Source organism: Planococcus citri, chromosome 3 (genome assembly GCF_950023065.1).
Source record: "Planococcus citri chromosome 3, ihPlaCitr1.1, whole genome shotgun sequence".
In the NCBI taxonomy this organism is placed as follows: domain Eukaryota; kingdom Metazoa; phylum Arthropoda; class Insecta; order Hemiptera; family Pseudococcidae; genus Planococcus; species Planococcus citri.
The window spans coordinates 25,770,933-25,790,847 of NC_088679.1; the positions used below are offsets into that span (position 1 = coordinate 25,770,933).

General features: G+C 35.1%; 2 protein-coding genes across 2 annotated transcripts; both read right to left on the reverse strand.

Annotated features, from left to right (window-relative positions):
* Positions 1-3,539: 3,539 nt before the first annotated feature.
* Positions 3,540-7,141, reverse strand: LOC135841472 (plexin-A4-like). Its single transcript, XM_065358441.1, has one exon. The coding sequence runs from the start codon at positions 6,891-6,893 to the stop codon at positions 4,221-4,223; it is 2,673 nt and encodes an 890-aa protein (XP_065214513.1). The 5' UTR covers positions 6,894-7,141; the 3' UTR covers positions 3,540-4,220.
* Positions 7,142-13,214: 6,073 nt separating this feature from the next.
* LOC135841050 (uncharacterized) lies at positions 13,215-18,033 on the reverse strand. Its single transcript, XM_065357837.1, has 7 exons — positions 16,155-18,033; positions 15,806-16,043; positions 15,454-15,737; positions 14,833-15,026; positions 14,541-14,681; positions 14,332-14,437; positions 13,215-13,652 (listed from the first exon to the last, which is right to left on the reverse strand). The coding sequence occupies exons 1-7, from the start codon at positions 17,874-17,876 to the stop codon at positions 13,563-13,565; spliced, it is 2,775 nt and encodes a 924-aa protein (XP_065213909.1). The 5' UTR covers positions 17,877-18,033; the 3' UTR covers positions 13,215-13,562.
* Positions 18,034-19,915: the final 1,882 nt, after the last annotated feature.

Below are 19,915 nucleotides of genomic sequence, written 5' to 3' on the forward strand. Positions count from 1 at the left end.
TCTACTGAGCAATTGGAAAGTAAATCTTTTTTTTGGAGAGGGGGTATTAGTAGTTGGTGTTTTGAAAATATTTTCTTCGCAAAAGTTTCGCTATAATGACAAAAAAATATTGAAAGATAATATATTTCTGAAACTGAGGAAATATTTTGGAACGCAGTGATGCCAATATTTTAGGTTTCAAAAAATTGATAAAAATTGGCAAAAATTCCTAAATTTTTGTTGATTTTTCGAAATTGACAAAAACAATAATATAATATCATAGAATGGACGCAGAATCTCAAATATATTCATTTAGGACTGGGTCGATCGTCATTTTTCTCAAAACAAATTGGGTACAGGGGCTACAGTGAAAAAAATACACGGTTTTTTCAAAAATACACCCACTTTGAGGGCACATGACGGTTTTTGCTGAAATTGGTAAAAATCCACAGTTTTTTTTCCTTTTTTTTTCGTGATCTATCTACCCAATCTACTACATAGTACAAGTACTCAGGTAGGTATACCTATGATGTTTTCTATAGCCATTAAATGTCCTAAATCAAAAATATCTCGACATACCCTCGCTTCTGAATGTTTTTGAGCAAAATAAATCAAACCCTAGAAAAATCCGTTCAATAAATTTAGCACAATCCCCCCGCCCCTCCCAAAGTTGTCAATTTTTCATCAAAAAATGAGAATAGCCTTAAAGAAGTTAGTTGGTTTTCTATTGTTTTTGGAGGCCAGCATCCAGAATTATGGATCGCTTTTTTTGGTGGTACCGTGACACAAAAAACACAATTTTGAGTGTTTTTTGAGTTTTTGAAGATGGCCCACCTGGAGGGAAAATTTGAAAAAAAAATACCAATTATAGTACTCATGCAGATACATTTTTGAAAAAAATGTCATGTGCTTGAATTAGGTTCGGAGATATGGCGGTTTCAAATTTTCTTTTGTCAATATCTCTCCCCTGCGGGGGGGCAACAATTTTTGAAAAAAATTCAAGTTGCTAGAATCATATCTCCTTCAAGTGTTTCGAGTGAACACCGATTTTTTTTTCAAAACTCGTTGAAGCATGGATTTTTTCTCCCCGAAAAAGGCCCTTTTTTCGCTATTATGAGCGCAAGGAAGGAGGGAGGAGGGAGAATTTTTTGGCTCCGACATTTTTTTTATGGTACCCAACAATGTTTCATCAAAATTTCAGAAATCCGAGGACAGGGGCATTTCACCTATTTTACCCAGGAATACCCTTTCAGCTATCTTGATGTAAGCACAAATACTTCTGCGCATGTAGTTTTACGATCACGCGGTGTAAATGAATTTTCAAATACACAATTCTGAGGTAAAATTTCACGCTGAACAACTTGGTTCTCTTCGATTTCCGCCATTTGTCCATATTTTTGGAGAAAAACGCAAAAAACGTGGTTTTTTGAGAGTTTTTTGAGCTTTTGAGCTTGACCCACCACTCCAAATGGCCGGGTGATGACTTCTATAGAAAGTAGACCTAAAGATACATATTTGACGAAAAAATCGTTTTGGTATGTTTTTTCGTTCCGGAGTAATGTCGATTTAAAGTTTTCTTTTGTCCCTCCTTGTCCCACCATACGATGAAAAATTCTGAAAAAATTCAGGGAGGTACGCCCATGTATCCTCTAACTATATTCGTTTACAGAATCAATTTATCTTAATTACGCGCTGATACAGAATTTTTCCCCTGAAAACCGCGTTTTTTGGCCCCCCTGGCTGAGGGGGGTGGGGTGGGAAGCGGGCTATGGGCCCAAAATTATTTTTTGGGGGTACTAAACATACCCTGTGAGTTTCGTCGAAATCTTAGGTTAAGGGCATTTTGCCTATCTTATCCGGGGGTACCCTTTGTCAACTGTGCCGGGATTTGACGAAATCGATAAATTTTGAAAATTTTTAGTCTTCATAAAGACACTGATTTTACGACTCTTATAGAACTAAAATAGCACATTTTTGAAATTTTTTGCTCTCGCTTCGCTCGTGCTTAATACAGTTGTTCTGTTTCTAAATTTCTCCACCTGGAATAATTATAAATTTGCAAAAACTCCAGCCCTCGCTTCACTCAGGTTTGTTGGTTTTTCTTTTTCAAAATCTAACTTTCTAAAAATCTATTATCAAACTGAAAAAAAATGTTTAAATCCAAAAATAAACTTCTCACATGAAAAAAAATGTCTTTTCACCTCACTTCATTCGGAATTTTTTGGCTTTCTTTTTCACAACTGAAATTTCTAAAAAAAAAAAAGTTCAAAAACTGAAAATTTCAAGCGAAAAAAATCAACTAAAAAACATTGTTGTTTCATTTATCAAAACCGGAATGTTTCAGAAGCATTTGCCCTCACTACGCTCAGGCTAATTTGTTTGTTTGTTGTCTTTTTTTTACAAAATGAAAAATTCTATGTTTGAGGCTTCTAAAAATTGAAAACTGAGAACGAAATGTTTTATCAGTCATGATGGGCTATGATTATAACCAAATTACCTACATATTACATCAATTTACAAAATTGTCTTTTCATCTTTTATTTTATCCTTAAGTATTAAAAAAAATCACTTTTTTATTCGACAAAATTGGTACCTATTTTTTTCTCATGTCAGTCGCCAAATTTTTGTTTGACCACCCCCCTCCCCCCAAGAGAATGCTTAGTTTCACTCGTGTCCAAGTGGCTCTGAAAGGCCTAAAAATAAACTTGAGCATCCATAAATTTGGTTTAATGAACTGTAGTACTCATGAACTTGGGTTATGGGGGTCTCAGAACATCCCTATGGGCATTTAGTAGTCCGTTTTTTAAAACGCCCGTAAACGGACGACTATCTGGCAGTGTAAAATTGCGTGCTGACGGCCGTAAAATTTTGACGCTAATCTGGCCGCTTTAGCGTCAAAATTTTACGGCCGTCAGCACGCAATTTTATACTGCCAGATAGTCGTCCGTTTACGGGCGTTTTCTGTTTACGCGCAGTCTGCCGTTCACTTTCAATACGTTTGACCGTTGAAATTTGAATTTTTCGAAGTGTGACGAGTTCAGTGATAAAGCTCAGTGAATTTGATTTTCATCTTCTCAGTAGGTATTTGAAATTTACTGGTTGAAGATGAAAATTAACTTCACCACCTGTTTTCTTATCACACAACACACATCACATCTCGAATAATTCAATTTCACCGGACATAACGAGTTGAAAGCGAGACCAAACAATAGGTAGGTAATTTTGGGTGAACTGCAATAGTTTTGTCTGAAACGTAATGAGAGCAAACTCACAAACTGCACACTTCACACAGTGTGTAACTTGAGCAACTTACCTATGCAGTTCACCCAAAATCAGTAAAAGAACACTTGAATAAACAGGCACTACACAGAAACACATTACATTTGAATGATTTGAACTAAAAAACAACAACAATACATTATGCCAAATTAATTTCCGAACCCAAGCACTATACTTGTACTTTGCACTTTGAATAATTTGCGAATTACACAATTTTTGAACTAAAAACACCAAAAGATTACGCGGGAAACAAATCTCTGAACGTAACATGTGACGATCAACAAAAAAAGCGTTCATAAAAATTGAATCATAAGACATTTTAAAAAATCTACTCGTAGCAGTACTTATATTAGCAGTAAAAAAACATCACCATTAAACAAACGACAGAAACGAACTGACCAAAAAAAACCATTGACGAAAACTTATCATGTACCTAAACCAGACGCAAATCTCCACATTAAGAGTGTGCTTTATCTGTAGATAACTACTGACTAGCTTCATTCCTGGAAATCAGGTGGTGTACATGCAGATCGTTATATTGATAAGTTTTGAACGGCCGTATGCCCTAGAAGAGTTTCCAAGAAATTTGCTACTACAGACGTCTTTATCAGAAACGCCAAACAAATATGCGGCATTGCGGCCGATAATTGCAAAGACGGCAGTTTTTTAGAAATCAGTTGTAGGAGCGCAACATTATGAGACCGCTTTTTCAATTGAACTGCCGCGTTGACGTTTTCGTCCATGATGCCGCATAATTTGTTGGCGCTTCTGAAATAACGGCCTTATATCCGATTCATTTTGCCCATAGGGATGCTCCTTCAAGTTACTTTGAGTCTTTTTAATTCAAATCAGAGAGTATGAGTTCAAAAAGTTTCCTTATTCCAAACGAACGCAGAAATCTTAGCTTTGAGCCAATAAGGAATAATATTTATATCCCTTGCTTTGAACTCAATATTTATACCTCATCTACATTGAGTATTGAAATTCATGGACATCATTTTATTCACTTGATCCAACTGTTGTGTAAGTGAATATTTCCATGAAGATTTATCTTTTTCCAAGGCAGCCATTAACTCTTCGTTATACTTCACCATATATTCGTGTAATTTAAAAACTGCCCCATCGATGTTGAAATCAGCAGCATGGAGTGAAGACTCATTTGCCAACATCCTTTCCATGTCATCACGTGATACAACAGGCATGGCTCTAATCTGCGAGTAGTATTTTTTAACCCATTCCTTATAAAATGGAATGTCCTTGGCGTATAGTAATTTCGAAGTAGGCGAATCTTTGCCTAAATTATGTTTAGCAGTTGAGAAAGAATCCATAAAAGCTTGAGCTACTACGCTGAGACAAGAGTCGACAGTTTCTGATTTGTGCACATCGAATAAGAAATTTGGATTCTTGATTAAATTAACCCAAAATCGTAAAGGTAAACAATTACTTTTCCATGCGTGCACAACTTCTGGGTCAATGACATTGTGTATGAATGCTTGATAATCTAGAAAATCGAACATGTACTTAATAGCCATTGGAAAGCAGTCACTTTCAGATTCTTGGTTCAGTATGGCCTTGAATAAATCATCAACAAAATGATGCAATGTGCCCTTGGTAGCTAATAATCTTGTCAAGTAAATTTCAGATACCATTTTATTATATCTGTCGTGACCTCCGGTATCATCATCAGAAGCGCAAGGTTTGACAAGGTGCCATTCCTTCATGTAATTGCGATCATTATCGGTATTATTTCGAGATAATAAAGACCTGTAGTCGGGATCTGATGACAGTGATTTGTACTTATTGCTGATGGATGGTTTTCCTGCATAACTGTTAATTGATGTCCAGCGGTGAATAGTTTTTTTCGAGATTAGGCTCAGTTTTCCACCATCTTGAACGCCGTAATGGAGCAATGTATTTTTTCGTTTTAAATCTCCTTCAGTTATTGAACTGGAGTCATCGTCTAATAAAATCATGTGCCACCATTTAAGCTCGAATGATGATACTTTAGGACGCTCGCTGAAACCTACATTACGACATAATGCATCCAAAATCTTCTTTTTAACTAGAGAAATCGAATCACAATCAAGTACACTGACTGGTTTCATGTCTACAGATGATTCTAACCCGATAAAAACAGCATCTTCTTGAGTAGCATTCACATGCACAGTTATAGGATGATAATCAATACATTGTCTTAGAAGTTTTTCTTCATTTAGAGAATATCGAGCTTCATGTGTGATCATATCGACAGGACCTTTGTTAATGTGTTGTTTTATAGCTTTAAATAATTTGAATAATGGTTTTCCAGCAGTCTCTGTCAAAAATTCATAAAGTAAGAAGGTAAACCAGATAGAAAGCATTTTTTCAACCATGCTTTCGGTTTGTCGAAGTAAAAGTTTAGGGTTAGTTTTGCTATTCATGTATTTCTTGATCAGGTCTGCGAGTAGGGTGATGAGAATATCGGTACAATACTCCATTTTGTTTTGTAATGCTATCATTATCAACGAGGCCACATATGCACGATCATTCATGGAAAAACTCTCGAGACTTTCCAACGTCCTGATGAATATCAATAGGAATGATTTATTGTGGATTAATCGATAAAGCAACTGAAGGGGATTCTCTCTGTGGATAAGTGTTGAATTTACACCGAGTATAATGGAATGATCATCGATGTTGGGAAATGCATTCTTCATCACAAATGTACTGTAGTCGAGAAATGGTAATCTATTAGTGAAGTTATCTGATGGAGAATCGAATATTTCAGTTTGAAGTTCGGCAAAGGCCTCTTTGCATTCAGCAGCTACGCACATTTCAAGCCTGTCCATTCGTTGTTGCATTTGTTTTGAACTTGTAACAAATTTTTTATAACGAATGAGCCAAATGAATAAAGGAGTTGCAATGATGAAACCGAGTATGCAGATGCATATTATGATGATCTTGGATGTATCAGGGCTCTCTTTCACTTTGGGGACAATCTTATGAAGATTTTTTCCAATGTGTACTGTAATATTTTCATGAACAGTGAGCTGTATTATATCAGATTTTGGTAGCTCACAAATAAGGTAACTTCGAGATATTGAAATTACTGTGCAATTACTGTTTCCCATCGATACATTAAAATCACATTTTTGGCAGGCATCGCCTATATTTTTCCCTCGGATAGTGACACGATATTTTCCATCATGCTCAGCGATAGAAAAATTGTAAAAAATTGGATTGGGGTACAGAAAAAACTTGAAAGAATCAATTTTAATTGAACTTGTGTTAGCATTTGTTTCATTTGGTGTGATTATTAACGCATAATTCAATACTATTGGATTTTCTATATCTATCGAATCGCTGTCAATTTCTGGGATGCGAGGAGATAAACAAGACATCAAAATGGCATTCTTCTTTTTACATTTCGAGCTATTATAAGTTTGACCATTGTAACTCACTTGGAAAATCATTTCACCAATTGATGATATATGCGGGCCTATATTATCATGTATAGACACTTTGATACCCCCAGCAGGGATACCTTTTGGTATAATATTAAATCCGTTTTCATCTCGAGTAACGTTAATATACTTATAAATGAAGTTAGTCGTGCGAATGTTAGCGTCAAATTTTACTGTAACATTACCCTCCATAATGATGGAAGATGGCTGAGTAATACATTTTATTTCACGTTGGTCCCAATAAAATACTTCACACCTTATGTTACTAATGAAAACTTTGACAACAGTTCCAACTTTCAGATTTTGTCCATAAATAATGAGTTTGGTAGTGCCATACACTGAGCCTTCCTTAGGATGAATAAGTCCAAATTTTGGATCAACAAATTTGAAATAGCGTTTAGATTCTGCGAACGTACCATTCACATATATTCCTACTAGACCCTCATATCCATTTTGCAATGTTGATGTAGTACTGTTAATGGTGCAAGCAATCTCTTTAAACGGCTTGTATATATTTTGTAGATGTTGATAGGGAGTACAAGGTAACCCAGACCCAATGACTGAAATGTTTTGAATGTCTTCGAGTGAGCAGCCTAAATTTTCACCTTGAATGGTAATATTGGTGATTCCCCTCAAAAGCCCTTCTGCAGGCTTGAAAGAAGATATTGATGGATTCAACTTAGTCATATTACATTCTTTTGAGTCAAAATGTGGGTCAGAATTTATGGCAACTCCTTCGTGGATTGGTAATAAGCATAATGTAAACACTAACCGGTGAAAAGTGAATTCATCATAAAAATGCTTCTGGAGGAAGATCTGTGAATCCGTCATGATTAATCCAGGAACATTGTTTCTTGGTGAAAATCTGGAATAAATGAATATATGATAAGTGGAATAATATAAGTAATAGGTATGACTATTTTGAGTAGGAGTTGAAAATTAATGATAAAATCTGGTACAATAAGGGTACATTTCCCCGTACCCCCCCATTTTGGGAGGGGCGGTAAAAACCACCTAGAAGGATAGTGCTAGGTTAGTGCTGGTTAGTGCACGTATCGCCGACGTTAGTGCATGCCCCCTTCACCCTCATTTTTTAAAAAATATGTGGGGGGGGGGGGGGTACAGGGAAACGTGGTACCCCCCCCATTCGTGGAAGGGGGTTAAAAACCACCTAGAAGGATAGTGCTAGGTTAGTGCTGGATAGTGCACGCATTCCCGACGTTAGTGCACGCCCCCTCCAACCCAATTTTTTAAAAAATTGGTGGGGGGTACAGGGAAATGCTGTACCCCCCCATTCACGGAAGGAGGTTAAAAACCACGTAGAAGGATAGTGCTAGGTTAGTGCTGGATAGTGCACGCATCTCCAACGTTAGTGCACACTTTCTTCACCCCTTCACCCCCTTTTTTAAAAAAAATTTGTGAGGGGGGTACGGAGAAATGATTTACAAAAAAAGGGGAAGAACGTTGTTGAAAGGGTTAAAACCCACATAGTTCGATTCAGTTTCGTTAGTGCTGGTTAGTGCACACACTTATACAATCATTCCCCCTCCCCCTCCCTCAATATTAATTAAATGAATAATTTTACACCCTATAGTCCAGTAAAATGAGCATCGAATGGGGAAAATCAAAGTGGCAAGCTGATTTTCGGTATATTGGTCCATTTTGATGTCCTGAAAACGAATCCGAGGTGTCCCCCACTGTACCGATTGAGCTCCCTCCCAAATCGGGTGTTTGGCCAAAATCTCGAATAGTACATATTGACTCTAGCGCAAAAATGGTTTTACAAAATGTTCTTCTACTACTTGTACGTCAAATTTTCCATCACATGAGCCATTGATCAATTTTTCAGTCCCAAGGGGGGTGGACTTACGGCGCATCGAACATAGGGGGGTTTGGAATAGCTTCATAACGTTGATAGTTAATATTGATCGTAATATTTTTAATCATTCAAAAATGGCATGATGGTGATTCACTTTGTTTTTTTTTTAGGTACAGAGCGGACTACCAGTGTCACCCCTCCCACCTGCCCCTCGCCATTTAGTTATTTGCCCATATAACGTACGTGAAGTGAATTGAAATGTACGAAAAAATGTAAAAATGTCGAATGGAATGTTAATACCAGTTTCAAACAGCAAACACCCATTTAACGTAGAGTAATGAATTCTCCCCCTTTGTGGGTCCCAAGCCCCCTACAACTTTTTCCTATCCATCTTCTTTAGTATGGGTCAAATTGGAAAAATTGTGCAATTGTTCTGTTCTAATTCATGTAATTTGCCATAAAATGGACCTTCCTTCATATTTCTCACCTCTGAAGGGGCGGGGGGGTGAACCTAAATCATTGAATACCTATTACCTACCTACCTTCTCGTTCTCACAATGAAATTTCCAATTCAATCGTAATAGGCAGCGCAAAACTTTGAAATTAGGTAATTACAAATTATAAGCACACAAAATCTAAAAAAAAGTATTCGCAATATTTTTTTTTTCAGTTTTAGATTTCAACTTCAATATGTTTGCCTGAAAGTCCAATTTCAAGTTGAAGTTTTCAAATTTTATCACTGATTTTGAATCCCTTATGTAATTCTTCTAAAATTCCACAATCAGATTTGCTTCAAAGTTCAAGTTCACTCAAGTCTTCCTATCCCACTCCTCCCCTCCAAACTTTTAGAAGTTTGTGAGGAAAATGCTTTTTTTTTTAGCAAAACTGCTATGGGAACGCCTTTAAAAAAAAATGTACCTAAAGGGAATTTTTAGTTTAATGTTACAGAATCGGGACTTTTAGAAAAATTTGAGGAAGTGTGAGGGGAGGAGATGAGTCTTCAGCGAAGACACAAAATCACATATTGCGAAAAAGTGAGTGAAAATCCGCTTGGGGAGGGATTGAAAAGTCATTGAAACACTTAAAAAATACATCTCGTAACAGGAGTCAAATAATTCGCCTGGTAAAACAACAATATAATCGATTTAATGATGATTAACTATCAACATTATGAAGCTATCCCAAACTCCCCTATGTTCGATGCGCCGTAAGTCCGCCCCCCTTGGGACTGGAAAATTGATCAATGGCTCATGTGATGGAAAATTTGACGTACAAGTAGTAGAAGAACATTTTGTAAAACCATTTTTGCGCTAGAGTCAATATGTACTATTCGAGATTTTGGCCAAACACCCGATTTGGGGGGGAGCTCACTCGGTACAGTGGGGGACACCTCGGATTCGTTTTCAGGACATCAAAATGGACCAATATACCGAAAATCAGCTTGCCACTTTGATTTTCCCCATTCGATGCTCATTTTACTGGACTATAGGGTGTAAAATTATTCATTTAATTAATATTGAGGGAGGGGGAGGGGGAATGATTGTATAAGTGTGTGCACTAACCAGCACTAACGAAACTGAATCAAACTATGTGGGTTTTAACCCTTTCAACAACGTTCTTCCCCTTTTTTTGTAAATCATTTCTCCGTACCCCCCACAAATTTTTTTTAAAAAAGGGGGTGAAGGGGTGAAGAAAGTGTGCACTAACGTTGGGGATGCGTGCACTATCCAGCACTAACCTAGCACTATCCTTCTACGTGGTTTTTAACCTCCTTCCGTGAATGGGGGGGTACAGCATTTCCCTGTACCCCCCACCAATTTTTTAAAAAATTGGGTTGGAGGGGGCGTGCACTAACGTCGGGAATGCGTGCACTATCCAGCACTAACCTAGCACTATCCTTCTAGGTGGTTTTTAACCCCCTTCCGCGAATGGGGGGGGGGGTACCACGTTTCCCTGTACCCCCCCACATATTTTTAAAAAAATGAGGGTGAAGGGGGCGTGCACTAACGTCGGCGATACGTGCACTAACCAGCACTAACCTAGCACTATCCTTCTAGGTGGTTTTTACCGCCCCTCCCAAAATGGGGGGGTACGGGGAAATGTACCCGTAGAATAATGTTGTGAACAAAATCAATAATGGTCATAATTAAGGTTACACTCTTTCTATTTTTAAAATTAGGTAGGTACTTATCTACATTGGACTGTTAATTAGTAGGTACCTATTAATTATAGACTTCACTAACCTTTGTTTATGATTTAGTATGCTTTTAAAAAAAATAATTTATGGTGGTTGCATTTTTTCTAACAGAATTTGGAATATGACTGTGACATCATGTCTGCTGATATCATTTCTAAACTTATGTACAAATAGATTCCAGTGATATTACCTATATTCTACATAAAGAACCCTGCCACAAATCAAAACTCACTGACAATTTACAGTCAGCGTTCGAAAGAACACGAATTTTTTTCACGTTTTTATTCTTTGGTGTTGGTTGTTAAAAACCATAAACTACCTACGTACTTACAATTACTGGTTTTTGTGTTTGTTTTTGTTACAATCTTTATATGTATTTCCGATGTTTTTAGTTTGTTTGCTGGTGTTCTTGATTATTCAACATTCACCAATATCGCAAAAAAAATAAAAATTGTTGAAAAAGAAAAAAAGCAATTAACAGTCAGTTTTATTTTGGTTTTGGTTCGTTTTTGATTTTTCGGCACGAATAGGTAAATCATCAAATTCAAATTAGCGAAAAGTGATGAAATTCTGGTAAAACTTGGCAAAAATTTAGCTAAAATTTGTTTTAAGAATTTCAAAATGACTTTTAAAATAGGTACCTACCTACCTACCTACCTACCTACCTACAGGGTGCCCAGAAATATCGAGTACCCCCAAAAAAGTTTTCTACTAAAATACTTTAGTTGGTCACAGCGAATGATAATAATGATAGCACATGATTGGTTGTTGGACTGGAGAGATAACATTCCACCAATCATATGCATCTATTTCGCGTTGCCTACCTATATTTTTAATGAAAAACTTTCTTTGGGGTACTCGATATTTCTGGGCACCCTGTACCTACCTACCTACCCACCTACCTAACTATCTACCTACCTAAAAAAAAAACTGAAACCAAAAAGCCAATAAAACCAAGTCAGCATGTATTTATCAAAATCAAAAACCAATATTCACGCAGCTATTCAAAACCTGACCAAAATCTCAACCAAAAAAACAAAATGAAAATCATTTCAGTTGCTATACCTACTTTTTTATATCAGATAGATCGTAAAAAATTGTAGCCAAAAATCATAATTGAAAAACTGACAATTTTTTTTGAAAATTTTACTCAAATAAAAAAAATTGAAAGAGCCTGAAGGCTGAAAGAGAGAACGACGTAGAAATGAATAACAAAGAACAGAGGAATTTCTCACGTTTTTTTTTCTTGTTCTTGTATAAATTTGAATTCCGGTTTTGTTCTTGTTCTTATTGCTTTTCGAATAATGCTCAGTTCTTTAAAATTTTGTTCCTTTTTTTTTACTGTTTTTCCAACACTGTAGATATACAATTTCATTATCGAACGTAGGTAAAGGTATGCAGGTAAGCCTAATTTAAAATTTAAAATAATATCATCCTCCGATTTTAGGTTCATTACGATTGATTAATCAACTTACCTAAATGCAGATTACGTCTTAGTTGAAGAAAAAAGAACAAAAATATCACGTACAATTTTCAAAACCTTTGGTAAGTTCGTTTGAATTTTACGAAAACGATTTCCATGCGAGATAAATAAGTACTTTCAAATAATTAAAAATAGATCGATGTAAGGTGGAACGTTTTTCTGATGATATGCGTTAGGTGTCGATACAGTACATGGTAAATTACAGATTCGCGTGAAACATTGGTGATGATTCATTTATCTCTGTAACTGAATCAATGAATCACTTCAAATAATTTTACTGGGATTTTATGCGAACAATATTTAATAATAGGTACCTACACAGAAATTTCCAGATCAGAGATGGCGTGTCGCGAAGCTTGATCATCCATAAAATCGAACATTTTAATTTTTCTAATTTACATACTGGAGAGAGAGAATATATTATGCGTCGACTCATACGTTCGCAGACTAAGTTCAGCTTATAGCATGACCTGCATAGCTTTCCATAAGAGGACACTGTGGTGTTACAATAATAGGTACCAATAGGTATCTAAGAATTATTGTGTACACACGTTATAGGCATATTAGTATATGACAAAATACCAAAATGTGTGTTTTTGAGCCTTCTAAGCAGAAATTGATAATATTTTCGCAAGAATTCTCAAAGGGGTTTCTAGGAAGGGGTGCAAAAATCCAAAAGGTGCATCTAAGTTTGAAGTGATAAATCAAAATACATGTTTTCCAAAGAGGCTTCTGAAGAGGAGGTGCAAAAATCTGACGATTGATACAAGCTGTTTGAATCAATAGGCTCATTGTAAGAACGCAACCTACCACCACTATATCCAAAGTACCTACTCAGCTGATCTAAGCAGCTCGCTTATTACCTAGGTATGTCACATATCATTAAGCATTTTATTCGAGTTGGTAATAACTTTTTATGAAATTCATTATTTACTCATAAAAAATTCAATACTTATCAATTAAATAAGTAAAAATTAACTTTAACTGAAATACAATTCAAAATTATACCCAATATACATTATAGGTAGGTATAAAATTTCAACAAAAAAAAATTATAGAATTTGAAATCAATTATTGAAATAATTATAAACATAGGTATGTATAGGTACTCATAGGATGTGTAAAAACAGCTGTTATATAATTACTTACTCAGGTAGAAACATTCATTTCTCAAACAGATAAGGATAGAAATCATCATCTTTTAGAGCTAATAGTGTACAAAAAAAAACTAAATTAATGCATACTATGTTCTTACTTAACCTTCACTTTACCTGGGTACCTACTCAATAAATGCATATCCCTATAGCAGCGGCAATACCTTAGATAAGTAGGTAATGAATCACAGCACGGATGAGAAATTGTTCATTCAGATTCAGGTTCAGAGTCCACTGGATTTTCTACATCTCTTGGGTTGCATTGTTCACTATCAGGTAGATAGATAGCTTCAAGTGCCTACAGAATATATGTGAAAACATTTTTGAAAAATTGAGTAAATTAATTGGCACGTCACAAATAAGTGCCTGCCTAATAACTCGAAATTACTTAAACTTTTCATTTCCGTTAGATGGGAAGAAAAGTGAAAGATGAAGTAGTATTTTTTCGGTATTTTACTGATCTAGAAGTTACAACCAAATTTGAAAATGGAAATTTAAAAGTTTTTCTACAATTGAAGAAAAGTCCTGTTCATTGTCTAAATCAATTTGCATTTCACTGCCAAAAGCAATTAGGTTCTTATGTCAAACACTTGTCAAAGGTTTTTGAAACCCAATTCCATTTTGAATGAGGGGCCTACTGGGCCCAGGGAAAAAAACGAGTCAACTACAGAATATTTTTCGGGTAATGACGGATTCTTGCATAAAATTACTGTCTGCATCAAATGGTATTTTTGAAAAATCTGTTTTTAGTATTACACTAATAGAGTTTCAAGGCATTTGTCAAAAAATTCTCATATGTACATGGTTAAAAATAGTCTCTATAATTATTTGAAATCTGCATCTGCATGAAAGAGGAAAAATCAAATTTGAAGTATTTCAAAATTTGAAAATTTTGATCTTGAATGGTATGTGTAATTCAGCTCTAGATACTTACTTAGTAGGTACCTAAGATTGATAAAAAAAATCAGTATGATTACCTCATCATTGGTATCCCTTAATACAGCATCCAGATTATCAACAATCATTGTAAATGTTGGACGATCTTTTGGCAGAAAACTCCAACATTTCTGTATCAGGCTGTGCCTACAGTCACAAAGCAAAAATTCAAAACAAAATCATGAAATCAGTACCTACATTAGATAATTGCAAAAGTAGGTAAGTAGTAGAGAAATTAAGATCTGCATACATCTCAACAGAACAATTAGGAGGTTTTTCCATTCGATACCCAGAGCGTAAAATGTGAAATAATTTCTCCACATTTTGTAGTGAAGGATAAGGCGTTGCACCCAAAGTCAAAATCTCCCAAAGTAATATGCCAAATGACCATCTGTGAATTTGAATGAACATATTTGAAATAATTATATGTATGTACTAATCACAGTAGAAAGATTATGTGACATTCTCTTTGAACACTCCACAACTTAGATAAGTGTAAGTAGGTATTGATTTTCTACAATGAGGTACCTAATTTAACTTACACGTCTGATTGAGAGGTATAACGACCATGACTCAGTGCTTCAGGAGCCATCCATTTCACTGGTAATCTGCCTTTTGTTTTCTTCCTGTAATACCCTTTATTTTGGATATCTCTTGCAAGGCCGAAATCAGCTATTTTCAATACGTAATCATGCGACACCAAAACATTTCGAGCAGCAAGGTCTCGATGAACACACTGAAAAGTGGAATTAAATAGGTAGATATTACATTGATAATGAGCATGAGTAGGTCCATTTCTAAAGTGGTTCCTTGATTGGCAAAAATTCTAAAAATCTGACGGTCATTTTCCCAGTTGTGTGACGACCAAAATAATTTAGGGTAGTCATCAAGACAGTCATATAACGTCATGTCATTTTTCAAATATGTGACGACCCCAAAATGCGATATGAGTCGAATAACTTTGACAATGATAAGATATGTTTTACTACAGGTTTAAAAAAAATGAAACACCGCTTCTTTGAAAATACCTACTCAAAAGTTACCAAAACTTACACACTTGAAAAATGTAGGTTGCAGGTGAGTAAGATTAGTTACCCACCTACTAATAATTATTCAATGAGTAGGTAGGTACCTTATGTAATGTCAGTAAGTATATTAATTACTTTTTTGGAGGACAAATACTCCATTCCATTAGCCACTTGTTGAGCAAACAATAGTAATGTTTTCCTAGTCAAATTGTTGGGTATAAGTTCATCTTCAGAAGAAGGTACATAGTTTCGAAGAAAGTCACGAAGATTTCCATGTTGAGCGAATTCAGTTATGATGAGTAATTCTCCGCCTTGAGTGCAACACCCCAAAAGTTGTAAAACGTTGACATGTGATCCAATTAATTTCATTATCTCCATTTCATATACTAAATCAATCATATCTGCATCAGAGTGACGATCTGAAAAGCATTTAAAAAAAAAATTAAAACCCGCTTAGTCCGATTTCTACGGGAAAATAGTATCATACTTTTTAATGACTTAACAGCAACAGTGCTGGTGAGGTTTTGTTGAAGGATACCAAATGCTTCTGCTGTGACGACCTTGCCAAATTCTCCCTCTCCTAAGTACTTTCCAAAACAAAGGTTGCTTCTTGGAAACTCCCACTTATTATCTATTGGTACATGATATTCTGTCTCTGGTGATGTATCAATCATAATTCTGGTTTCTGAAGTAGGAGCATATTCCATTGTTACGTTCGGCAATTTCTAAATGAAAAAAAAAAGAAGAAAAGCGTTACGTTACATTGATTATAAATGGACCTGTCCTCAGTAGGTAATAAATCAAAATGTATTAAGCCTTACGCCAACAGTACATACCAACATGTTTAATGAATTTTCATCCAACTCAATTTCATTTTCGATAATGATTTTCTTTATACATTGTCGCAAAGTTATTGTCTCCATACACATTTGATTAACACGTCGCTCCATGTCCTTAGTTGCTTGCGCATTTACACGTCGCTCCATCTCCTTAGTTGCTTGCGCATTTATCATTCGCCCAACCCAAAGACGAAAAAAAAATATGAATAACGTTGTGAGGAGGATTATTGTTAGAGAACCGCCAACAGTATAAACTATTATCATCATTGGCCAGTCTGACTTGTTTTTCTCTGAAGAGGACAGATTTTCAGAAACAGATTGCACAGAGTGGTTCCCGATGGGACTTGTAATATTTTCATGCACTGATAGTGAACGTGCCTCAGGGACAATCTTATGAAGATTTTTTCCAATGTGTACTGTAATATTTTCATGAACAGTAAGAACATCATCTCTACGCTGCATGGTATTTGTAGAATTACTATGCATTCGTACAAATTTTGATAGATCACAAATAAGGTCACTTCGAGATATTAACATTACTGTGCAATTACTGTTTCCCATCGATACATTAAAATCTGATATTTGGCAGGCATCGTCTATATTTTTCCCTCGGATAGTGACACGATATTTTCCATCATGCTCAGCGATAGAAAAATTGTAAAAAATTGGATTGGGGTACAGAAAAAACTTGAAAGAATCCATTTTAATTAAACTTGTGTTAGCATTTGTCTCATCTGGTGTGATTATTAACGCATAGTTCAATACTATTGGATTTTCTACATCTATCGAATCGCTGTCAATTTCTGGGATTGGAGGAGATAAACAAGACATCAAAATGGCATTCTTCTTTTTACATTTCGAGCTATTATAATTTTGACCATTGTAACTCACTTGGCAAATCATTTCACCAATTGATGATATATGCGGGCCTATATTATCATGTATATGCATTTTGATACCCCCAGCAGGGATACTTTTTGGTATAATATTGCATCCGTTTTCATCTCGAGTAACGTTAATATACTTATAAATGAAGTTAGTCGTGCGAACGTTATCGTCAAATTTTACTGTAACATTACCCTCCATAATGATGGAAGATGGCTGAGTAATACATTTTATTTCACGTTGGTCCCAATAAAATACTTCACACCTTATGTTACTAATGAAAACTTTGACAACAGTTCCAACTTTCAGATTTTGTCCATAAATAATGAGTTTGGTAGTGCCATACACTGAGCCTTCCTTAGGATGAATAAGTCCAAATTTTGGATCAACAAATTTGAAATAGCGTTTAGATTCTGCGAACGTACCATTCACATATATTCCTACTAGACCCTCATATCCATTTTGCACTGTTGATGTAGTACTGTTAATGGTGCAAGCAATCTCTTTAAACGGCTTGTATATATTATGTAGATGTTGATTGGGAGTACAAGGTAACCCAGCGACTGAAATGTTTTGAATATCTTCGAGTGAGCAGCCTAAATTTTCACCTTGAATGGTAACATTGGTGATTCCCCTACGAATCCCTTCTGCAGGCTTCAAAGAAGATATTGATGGATTCAACTTTGCCAAATTGCATTCTTTTGAGTCAAAATGCGGGTCGGAATTTATGGCAAATCCTTCGTGGATTGATAATAAGCATAATGTAAACACTAACCCGCAAATAGAGAACTCATAATGAAAATGCTTGTAAAGGAATATCTGTGAATCCGTCATGATAAATCCAGAAAGATTTTTTCTTCATGGAAATCTGGAATAAATGAATAGATGATAAACAATAATATGTATATACGTAGGTAAAATGACCAATTTGAGTCGGCGTTGAAAATGAAAAATAAAATTTAGTTGCTGATTACCTAATGTTGTGAAAAAAAATCAATAATTGTCCATTTTTGCGACACTTTTCTATTGATACGATTAGGTAAGTGTTTATTACATTGAGGTGTTAATATTGTGAGTATACCTGTACGTCTCCACCTATCTAGATTTTGCTAATTTTTTGTACAATTAAATACATTTTTAAAAAAGTAATGTAAAGCAGTAGCAGTTTTTCTTACAGAATTTGGAAACTACGATCTTATATCAGCTGGGATCATTTCTGGGCAGGTTCCAGTGGTATTACCATTCTACATGAGGAACAATGCCACAAATCAAAACTCACTGACAATTTACAATCAAACGCGTTGGAGGAATGCGAATTTTTTCACGTTTTTGTTCTTTGATCTTGTTCTTGTAATTTAATGAATCTAAAATTTGTTATGAGAATCTTAGAATGACATTTAAAAAAAAACTGATATATGTAACCAAAAACCAATTAACCTAAGTGGGCATGAATTTTTCAAAACCAAATTCCAAAAATCAAAAATCAAATATTCTTAGGGTACCTATTCAAAAACTGACCAAAACCTCAACCAAAAAATCAAAATGAAAATCATTTCAGTCATGACCCCTCATTTTTTATATCAGATAGATGAGAAAAATTATGACCAACTGGCAAAAATTGTTTGAAAATATTGGAATAAAAATATGGAAGAACCTGACGGCTAAAAGAGAGAACGACGAACATTATAAAGAACAAGGAGCAGTGGAATTTTTCTTGCTTTTGTTCTTGTTCTTTTTTCTTTCAAAATTGATTTCCTAATTTTGTTCTTATTTTATTAAAAATTGTTTTCATGTTATTGTACTTGTTCTTGTAAAAATTTGAATTCCGGTTTTGTTCTTGTTCATGTTTTTCAAAAATTCTCCGTTCTGTTGAATTTTATTCTGTTTTTTACTGTTCTTCCAACACTGTATACAGTTTTATCATCTACGTACGTAGGTACACCTAATTTAAAATTTAAAATAATATCTACATTTGATTAATCAACTTACCTCAATGCGGAGTACGTCTTGGTTGAAGAAATAATTGAAGAAGAAAAAAAATAAGAAATATTACACACAATTTTCAAAACATTCGTCAAGTTTATTTAAAATATTGGTAAGTTACGAAAACAATTTTCATGCGAGGTAATTTAGTAGGTACCTACCTACTTTCGAATAATTACAGATAGGTTGATAGAACGTAGAAAGCTTTTTTGATGATATGTGTTATCAATACGATTCCGGTCATTTACAGATTAGAGTGAATATGTGGTGACAATTTATCTCTTACTAACGCTGACTGTTGAAGGCAACTAAATCAAATGATAAATAAAAATAGATATAGGTACCTACGTGTAAATGGGAATTTCAAACTGTACATCATAATTTCATTTAATAATCATTTAGGCTACCTACCTAGATATTTACGAGTAATTTTGTTATAACGGATGATCTAGATGTTGATATTGTAAGTTATTGAAATTCAGTCTCTGCTGTACCTGATGGTAGTCAGTATTAAGGTCAGTTTACTGGCGCTTATTTTGAAAATTTTGGGGCTGATATCTACGCTGAATATTATGTATTCTCAAGTAAGTAGGTAGGTAGGATTTTTTTTGTCAAGACTTTGGCAATAAATGTTATTGAGTAACCAAGTGACTAATTCATTTTTCCACGTCACAATGGCTAGAACCTGCGACCACGTCGTAATTAATCACATTCACAATTTCAAGCTTGTCCGCTTTTACGAAGGTGGGATGTCCCTCCATGGCAAAATGGTAACAACAGACTTACAATTCTGGATGTGCTCGTAACTTCAAACTTGGATTGTTTTCACAATGAATTGTGCCATGACAATTTATGATCTGAGAGTTTGATTTGATGCAGAACAAGAAAAT

Bases quoted from the DNA above. Each gene is read 5' to 3' on its own strand.
- LOC135841472 (XM_065358441.1), bottom strand. From the start codon at position 6,893: ATGGAGGGTAATGTTACAGTAAAATTTGACGCTAACATTCGCACGACT.
- LOC135841050 (XM_065357837.1), bottom strand. From the start codon at position 17,876: ATGACGGATTCACAGATATTCCTTTACAAGCATTTTCATTATGAGTTC. The intron at 15,738-15,805 runs GTATGATACTAT...AATGCTTTTCAG, and splicing joins TGCTGTTAAGTCATTAAAAA to ATCGTCACTCTGATGCAGAT. The intron at 14,438-14,540 runs GTATGCAGATCT...TTGTGACTGTAG, and splicing joins CCTAATTGTTCTGTTGAGAT to GCACAGCCTGATACAGAAAT.